At 39.1% G+C, this 8,450-nt stretch overlaps 1 protein-coding gene across 1 annotated transcript; it reads left to right on the top strand.

Moving 5' to 3' along the window:
* Positions 1-6,719: 6,719 nt before the first annotated feature.
* Positions 6,720-7,754, top strand: LOC116004018. Its single transcript, XM_031243958.1, has one exon. It carries the CDS (start codon positions 6,720-6,722, stop codon positions 7,752-7,754), a length of 1,035 nt encoding a protein of 344 aa, XP_031099818.1.
* Positions 7,755-8,450: the final 696 nt, after the last annotated feature.

The following is an 8,450-nucleotide window of genomic DNA, read 5'->3' as shown; positions in this document are numbered from 1 at the left end:
AAAAGACTTTTCAAAGAAGGATCTCTAGGCAATATAAACAAAGATTTATATCGATCAGAGAGCTTGCTCTGATACCAATTGTTGGTCCCAAGGGGATGGGGTACAAGTCTAGAGGGGGGGGTGAATAGACTTGTATAAGATTTTGCAAATCTTTTCAACCTCTCGTGTGTATTGAACTTAGGATGTTTAGGTTCGATACCTCACGAGGTGAAGACAAAGTTTTATGCGCAGCGGAAATGTTATCCCCTTTTAGTTAGCACGAGTTTGAGTTAGTTCGAGAAGTGCGTTTATATGCAGTGCAATCGAGAGGTTAGCGAGAGATAAAAACAGTAAGTAAATGCAAGAGAGATTTTTAAGTGGTTCGGCCAACCCGCCTACGTCCACTCTTCTTCCAGAAACTCCCTGGAAGGATTGCACTAAAAACTTCCCTTATTTAGTACAATATCGAGCGCTTGAGCTTTGATCACGAAGCCCGCCTCAAGCCTCAGGTTTTTCGCCCCGCTTCTTGTTACTCCACCTCTCGAGCACTTGACCTTTGATCACCAAGCCCGCGTCAAGCCTCAGGATCTTCACAAGACAGCTCCCAGGTTACTCTACCTCTCCAAGGTCTTTCTCCCCGCTTCCAGCTACTCCACCTCTCGAGCACTTGACCTTTGATCACCAAGCCCGCGTCAAGCCTCAGGTTTCTTTCACTCGGACAGCTGCCAGGTTACTCCACCTCTCTTGCTTAATCCAAAGCAAGGTGTTTTTGGTTGTCACAGTTGAATGTAACAGGCTCCAATCTGACCACAAGCTATCGTTGAATCAACTTCGATGTAGAGCAGCTTCGGTCACCTTCTGGATGTATAACAGTTTAAGCTTTGTAACTCTCTTGAAACACTAAGATGTGTTTTCTCGCTATTTTGAATATCAGGATGATATTCCAAGTTAACCACTTTGCACTTTGAACGTTTTAGACAGACACTTCTTAAGAATTTCGAACCCCTTCTCTTCACTTCCCTTCTCTCTTTTCCCTTCTGTGTCTTTACGTCCTTATATATGATAGTAGAGGAATAATTCCGTTGGAGGGAAAATTATTCCGTTTGAAATTTGTCTCCCATGCTGATCATGGGTCTTGCGTATTTTCAGCATATTTCATGGAGTGGTGATCTTGTAACTTGAACCTCTTTGTCTTGTAGTGAATATTCCATAGTTCACTTTTCTTGAGTCCATGCTCCAATTTTGTCTTTTGGTAAAAGTTACTCTTTTTATATTCCCATTATTCCTTGATTGTAGGGAATCAGACCACTTCAGCATTGGTGCACCTTTTGACCGTTTGTGGTGGAAATCTGACGTGTCATCCATTTCCGCCCATTTTGAAATCTTCACGTTCGGCACCTCTTCATTACTCCATCTCCATGATATTCTTCTTCTCCAAACTTTGAGTATGACCGTCATTCAGCTTTGTTGGAGAACTGTTAGTGTATCGAGACCAAGGTTGATATCTTGATCGCTTGATGTCTCGAACTCAAATATCGAGAGGTCTATCTCTCGAACTCTGTTTATGTCTCGAACTGGATAACTGTATCGAGAGGTCCTACCTCTCGAACTCTGCTTATGTCTCGAGACTTAGTTGATGTCTCGCAGACCCTTATTCCTCCAGTGTTGTCCCATGCCTTCTTCTGATCTGTCTATATGATTACAATACACGAGACTTCTAAGATGTTCAAACAAATTTACCTCAAGCTTAAATATTTTCCGAGTTGAGCTCAAAGTTACTCGGTTGTATTTTCGCTCTTGGTTTACTTGTCGAACTTACAGCGTTTTGCCTATGCGTCGAGACTCGGGGATTTCTACTTAACAGTTGGTATCATCAAAACCTATTACATGATGTTCCTAACAAACCAAAGAGCTTACTACAACCATTAGAGATCCCTCAGTGAAAGTGGGACTCAATCTCTATGGATTTTGTGGGAGGATTACCTAGAACTAAAGCTGAAAACGATCAAGTGTGGGTTATCGTTGATCGACTGACCAAAACAGCAAGGTTCATTCCAATGAACAAAACTTGGTCGATGGAGAAGATGGCGAGAGCCTACATTAAACACGTGGTTAAATATTACGGGGTAACACATGATATCATTTCAGACAGGGACTCACGATTTCTGTCAAGATTTTGGGAAACGTTGCAAGTGGCAATAGGCACTCAACTCAAACTAAGCACACCTTTTCATCCTGCCACTGATGGCCAAACGGAGCGAACGATACAAACATTGGAAGATATGCTCAGAGGTTGTGTACTTGACTTTCAGGGTTCATGGGACGAGCAGTTGGATCTAATAGAATTTTCATATAACAATAGCTCACATACGAGTATAGGAATGGCTCCTTATGAAGCATTGTATGGGCGAAAATGTCGAAGTCCTCTGTGTTGGAGCGACAAAAGTGATGTTGTCATTCTTGGACCTCAGTACTTACAAGAGACTACTGAGGCAATCAAGGTAATTCGAGGGAGGATGAAAGTCGCGCAGGATCGTCAAAAGTCTTATGCCGATTTGAAGCAACGATTCACGGAATATCAAGTTGGAGAGAAGATATTATTGAAAGGCTTACCTACTAAAGGAGTCAAGAGATTTGGGAAGAAGGGAAAGTTGAGTCCTCATTCTATAGGACCTTACGAAATTTTGGAAAGGGTAGGAAATTTAGCCTATCAATTGGCCCTACCGATTGAGCTCGACAGAGTACATAATGTATTTCACGTCTCTCAACTTAAGCGATATGTACCTAATACATCCCATGTATTGGAACCTGAGGAATTAGAAATGGATGATTCGTTGGCGTATGAAGAAAGACCAATTCGAGTCTTAGATTCTAAAACCCAAGACACAAGGAGGAAATCAGTCAGAATGATCAAGGTTCAGTGGTCGAACCACAACCTAGAGAAAGCTACGTGGGAGTTGGAGGACGTTATGATGGAACGTTATCCTGAACTGTTTAACTCAGGTGCGTAGAGTCGATTTACTCGTTATATACCTAAATTAATTTGTGTGCTAGATTAGGCGTACTAGATGCCATTATGTGTAAAAGGAAGTAAGTAGTGGTCTACCTTGAAACCTTAAGATGCTAAGAAGTAAGTTTCGGGGACGAAACCATTCTTAAGGAGGGTAGACTGTAACCCTTCACTCATTCCAAAAAGTCTAGTGTTTGAAAAAAAATTTAGGCATTGACATACATGGGTTATGTTCAGTAGATATTTCAAGACGATTTTGCGAGTTAGAATTGTTGATAATAAGCTGCGAACATGCGTGCCGGTCACGAACCGTAAAAATTTTAGGAACATGTGTTCAGTTCAGATTGCCCTAGGAAGTGGACTGTATGCACTATACCATTAACCATGAACTTCCTACTTAGTTAAGTTTAAATTAGATTAACCCATGAGAGTGAAAATTTATTACAACCTTGGTATCGCTGTATTTCGCGATGTACCGAAAATTGTCCGATTTTAGGATTTAATGATAGGATCAAGTTCGGAATAATTTTGGTTTCGAAATCATTCTTAACTAAATTATTTTCTACCGTAACTATATCTGTTTAACCCATAACTGGCAAGCCAAAGATATTTTTCCATGATCTACCACAAGAAATTGACAAGTGTCACTTTAATTAGCCACATACCCTTATTAAAATATTAAAAGAGTAGATTTTATTGGGTTTGTCTTCCATTTCCACCCCTTGGCTGAAATTTTAAGAGAGAAAAGAGGGAGGGGAGAACTTCATCTTCAACCTTGAGCAACAACTTCCATAGCCAAGCTTCTACACAAAGTTGATCATCCTTCGCTAAAATTCTAATTTTATTTGGTTAAAAAGTCTTGATTTTTTCCCCAGAACTTGATTGTAGGTGAAGATTTCTTAAATATGTTGTTATGGTGGTGTATTCTACCTAGGGATTTTCGGTGAAAATTGGGGATAAAGGTTCAAGACTACTTTTACGGTGATATTACACACTTGTGAGGTAAGGAATCCCTTAAGTTGGTCATTGTCACTTGAAATTAGACAATTGATAAGTTTTGAATTATGAAATTAGGAGTTCTATGTTGGAATTTATGTGTCAATCTTGAGGATTTCGTACTAAACCTCTGTAACCACTCTATGGACTTCGGAATTTGTTGTATACATGTTCGTAGATAATGTATGCATACATAGGTTATATGAATGTTATATTTTGTAAGTATGTACATATATTCACGGTATGAGTGTTTTGTACGTATACATACATACGTATATATATATATATATATATAATATTAATCAAATGCGGCTGTGTTAATAGGTGCGGTCATGTGGCCAAGCTTGCGCCATTCGATTATTCTGATCCGACGGTGGTTGTGATATATTAGGATTAGGAAGTTTTAATAGCGCTAAGGTAAGTAAGGACTTTATTGTAATTTTAGGTGTGTTATGTGCATGTATATAATCCATAATTCTATTGTTTTGGTAATTCTCACCGACGAGAAGATCGCGATGAGACTACTGATCGTAATTGCGAGGAAATCACAGCTGGGAGAAGATCGCGCCGGAGAAGATCGCGCTGGAGAATTGGAGCTAGTCGCGGTGTGGAACTATGGATACCGGTATATTTTTGTGTTCCAGTGTTAATTTAAAAAAAATCCTGATTTAGATAGTTTGAATTTGTTATTATATGTTGATTGTTCTTTTGGAATAATTAATGTATTTGTTGTAATGGCGGTTTTCCGGCGACAGTAATGTGTGATGACGATGGTCTTTATGTTGTTTGTTCATGGTGACGTGTGGTGTGTTTTGTATGTGGTATGGTGTATTTTAGTAGTGAACTGTGGTGGTTTAATAGGTACGTTGTGGTCTGAGAACTAGTGCATATTAGGACGTTGCATGGTGTGTTTTAATATGTATGTTGGTGCATTTTTATTTGATTAGTTGTAGTATGAGTACGGGGGCAATGTTATGTTGTAATTTGTTCAGTTGAATGGTGTGTTTTGTTAGAAATTTAGGTGCGTTTTAAGAGAGCAGTTGCATTTTTGTTTATTTTGGTTATTGGTGTGATTTGATCTGCACACTGGTGCATTTTATTTGACAATGGTGTAGGTGTGAATATGAATTCTGCTAGTGGGGTTTGTGATGAAGGTTATTCCACAGACATTGGTGTAGAAGGCAGTTCTTGTGATATGGAAATATCACCCGGTATGACTAAGTATTGGCGTCCAATTTGTGCCAATAGTTTGAAGCCTCATGTCGGGCAACAGTTTTATTCCTTGGATAGTGCTTTTGGTTTTTATAAACAATATGCTGGCTCTGTTGGTTTTGACTGTAGGCAGAGCACAACTCGAAGGGGTAGAGATGGTGGTATTGTGTTGAAGCATGTTGTATGTAGTCGTGAGGGGTTCAAGCATAGCAATTGTAGTGATGCGAAGAGGCGGAGGTTAACAAGTAGGGTTGGGTGTAAGGCTAAGGTGGTTTTTAAATTCATACCGAAAGGTTGTTATTCTGTGCATTTTTTTGAGGAACGGCATACCCATTCGATGTGTTCATTTATTACTAAGCAGTTTTTAAGAGTCAATCGCAATCTTGATTTTGGCCATCAAATTTTCGTTGCAAGTTGTGTTCGGGCAAACATTGGCCCTACTCGGTCGTATAGGTTATTCAAGGATATTATTGGTGAGTATTCTAATGTGGGGGCTACAAGTGTGGACTTTCAAAATTTCAAACGTGATTTAATGGCGTACATTTTGAATGGTGATGCTCAATTGTTCATAGATACGCTGTTTAAAATGCGTGAATTGTGCGAAGCATTTGGGTTTGAATATGATGTTGATGAGGCTGACCAGCTCTCAAGGGTCTTCTTGGCGGACGTAGTATCAAGGAAGAACTTTTCTTTGTTTGGTGATGTTGTTACGTTTGATGCTACATATCGTACTAACAGGTTAGTAATCTGTTTTTTGTTTGTGCATTTTGTATAGAATAGTGGTGTATTATTCAATGCTATATGGTGTTTTGTATAGAATAGTGGTGTATTATTCAATGCTATATGGTGTGTTCTGAGACGTGTTATTGTATTATTCAATGCTATATGGTGTGTTCTGAGACGTGTTATTGTGTTAACTGTTTTTATATGGTGTGTTCTGAGACGTGTTATTGTGTTAACTGTTTTTATATGGTGTGTTCTGAGACGTGTTATTGTGTTAACTGTTTTTCCTGTGTTTTTCCTTATGTAGGTATAATCTGGTTTTTGTCCCATTAACTGGCATTGATAATCATAAGAGATGCATCACCTTTGGTGCTGGGCTACTTACGAAGGAAGACATAGACTCATACGTGTGGCTTTTGGAGAGTTTTAAGAAAATTATGGGTCATGATCCTATTTGCGTTGTTACAGATCAAGATCCAGCTGTGAAGGTTACCGTTGCTCAAGTGTTTGGTGCGTCAAAACACAGATTTTGTATGTGGCATATAATGTGTAAGGTGGGAGAGAAGGTTGGACCGATTTTGTCTAAAAACGAGGTGTTTAGGAGGAAGTTGAATTGCATCGTTTGGGATAATTCAATTGATCCCGGGGCCTTTGAACTGTGATGGAATCAGATTATGGAGGAATATGGGTTGGGTGATAATGGTTGGTTTCGTTACTTGTTTGAGTCCCGTACATTTTGGGCATCTCCATACTTTCATGATGAGTTTATGGCCGGTTTGGTNACTTTCATGATGAGTTTATGGCCGGTTTGGTTAGGACCACATCTAGATCGGAGTCTCAAAACAGTTTCTTTGGTAGCTTCTCTAATGGACATTCTAGCTTGGTTGAATTTTTGGTGCATTATGATAGTGCTATTGGTGCACAGCGGCATGCCAAAGCAAAACTAAATGTTGATTGTGAAGCTTGTTTTCCCGTGTTGAAGACACCATTGGCGTTGGAGCGGCATACCATGGGTGTTTACACAATTTCTGTGTTTTATGATGTTCAAGAGGAGATTTGTGCAGCTTGTTTTTCTTGTCAAGTGGTATCTTTGAGTGATTCTAATGGTAGTGTGTCTTACGTGATAAAAGATGGTGACCATCGAGCATGGGCTATCAATTTAGTTTTGGATGATAATTGTGCAAGGTGTTCTTGCAAGATGTTTGAGAGGATGGGTTTGTTGTGTAAGCATATCTTTTTTGTTTTTAAAGATCATGGTCTTGAGAGTATTCCTTCTAGGTATTTGGTGCATCGGTGGACAAAGGGTGCATGTTTGCACCCAATATTTGATATTGATGGTATAGTTGTTGATTGTTTGCACCCAATATTTGATATTGATGGTATAGTTGTTGATCAATCTCACCCAATATTTGATATTGATGGTATAGTTGTTGATCAATCTACGAAAGTGGAGAACGTTAGGCTGCTTACTAATCTTATGTGGTCTGATATTTATGCTTGTGTGGGGTTGGCTGATGGTAATATTGATCGTTTGTCACAGATACGAAGCGTTATTAATGATCAAAGGAAATTATTTCTTCAAGATGGGAGTGATAATGGCAGTAGCGTGGCTGTTGGTAGCAAGCAAAGTGTGATTAATTCGTTTTGTAAGTCTATGTCCAAGGCCTTTTCAGTGGAAGTGCACGACCCTGTCAAAGCTAAGAACAAGGGTAGTGATAAGCGATTGAAGAGTGCAAGGGAGAAAGCTGCAAGCAAGTGTGCAAAGCAATCAAGGAGATGCCACACTTGTGATGAATATGGCCATAACAGTAGGACATGTCCTTTAAATAATTGAAATTGATCATTGTATTACTGTATATGATTTGTGTTAATTCATAGGGTGGTGTGTTTTGATACATATGTTAATACTTTTAATCTGTGCACTGGTGCATTTTAATACAAGTATTGGTGTGTCCTGTTACGCACATGCGTACTTGACGTATGGTGAGTAAGTGGTGTTTTTTAATATGTTTACAGCTTGACTGTTGTGTTTTAGTGAGGTAAGTGGTGCATTTTTACACCTTGAGTGGTGTGTTTTCGAAATGTCAATGGTGTGTTTCACACCTTAGGTAGTATGTTTTAGTAAGGTCAGTGGTGTGTTTTACACATTGAGTGGTGTGTTTTAGTTAGGTTAGTGTTGCATTTTTACACCTTGAGTGGTGTGTTTTAGTAAGGTCGGTGGTGTGTTTTACACTTTGAGTAGTGTGTTTTACACATTGAGTGGTGTGTTTTAGTTAGGTTAGTCCTGTGTTTTACACATTGAGTGGTGTGTTTTGGTTAGATCAGTTGTGTGTTTTACACATTGAGTGGTGTGTTTTACACATTGAGTGGTGTGTTTTAGTATTGTCAGTGTTGCATTTTACAACTTAAGTGGTGTGTTTTAGTAACGTCAGTGGTGTGTTTTCCACCTTGAGTGGTGTGTTTTAGTAAGGTCAGTGGTGTGTTTTACACCTTATGTGGTGTGTTTTAGTATTGTCAGTGTTGCATTTTA

This window comes from Ipomoea triloba, chromosome 14 (assembly GCF_003576645.1).
Source record: "Ipomoea triloba cultivar NCNSP0323 chromosome 14, ASM357664v1".
NCBI lineage: Eukaryota > Viridiplantae > Streptophyta > Magnoliopsida > Solanales > Convolvulaceae > Ipomoea > Ipomoea triloba.
This window is presented reverse-complemented; position numbering and strand designations above follow the sequence as displayed.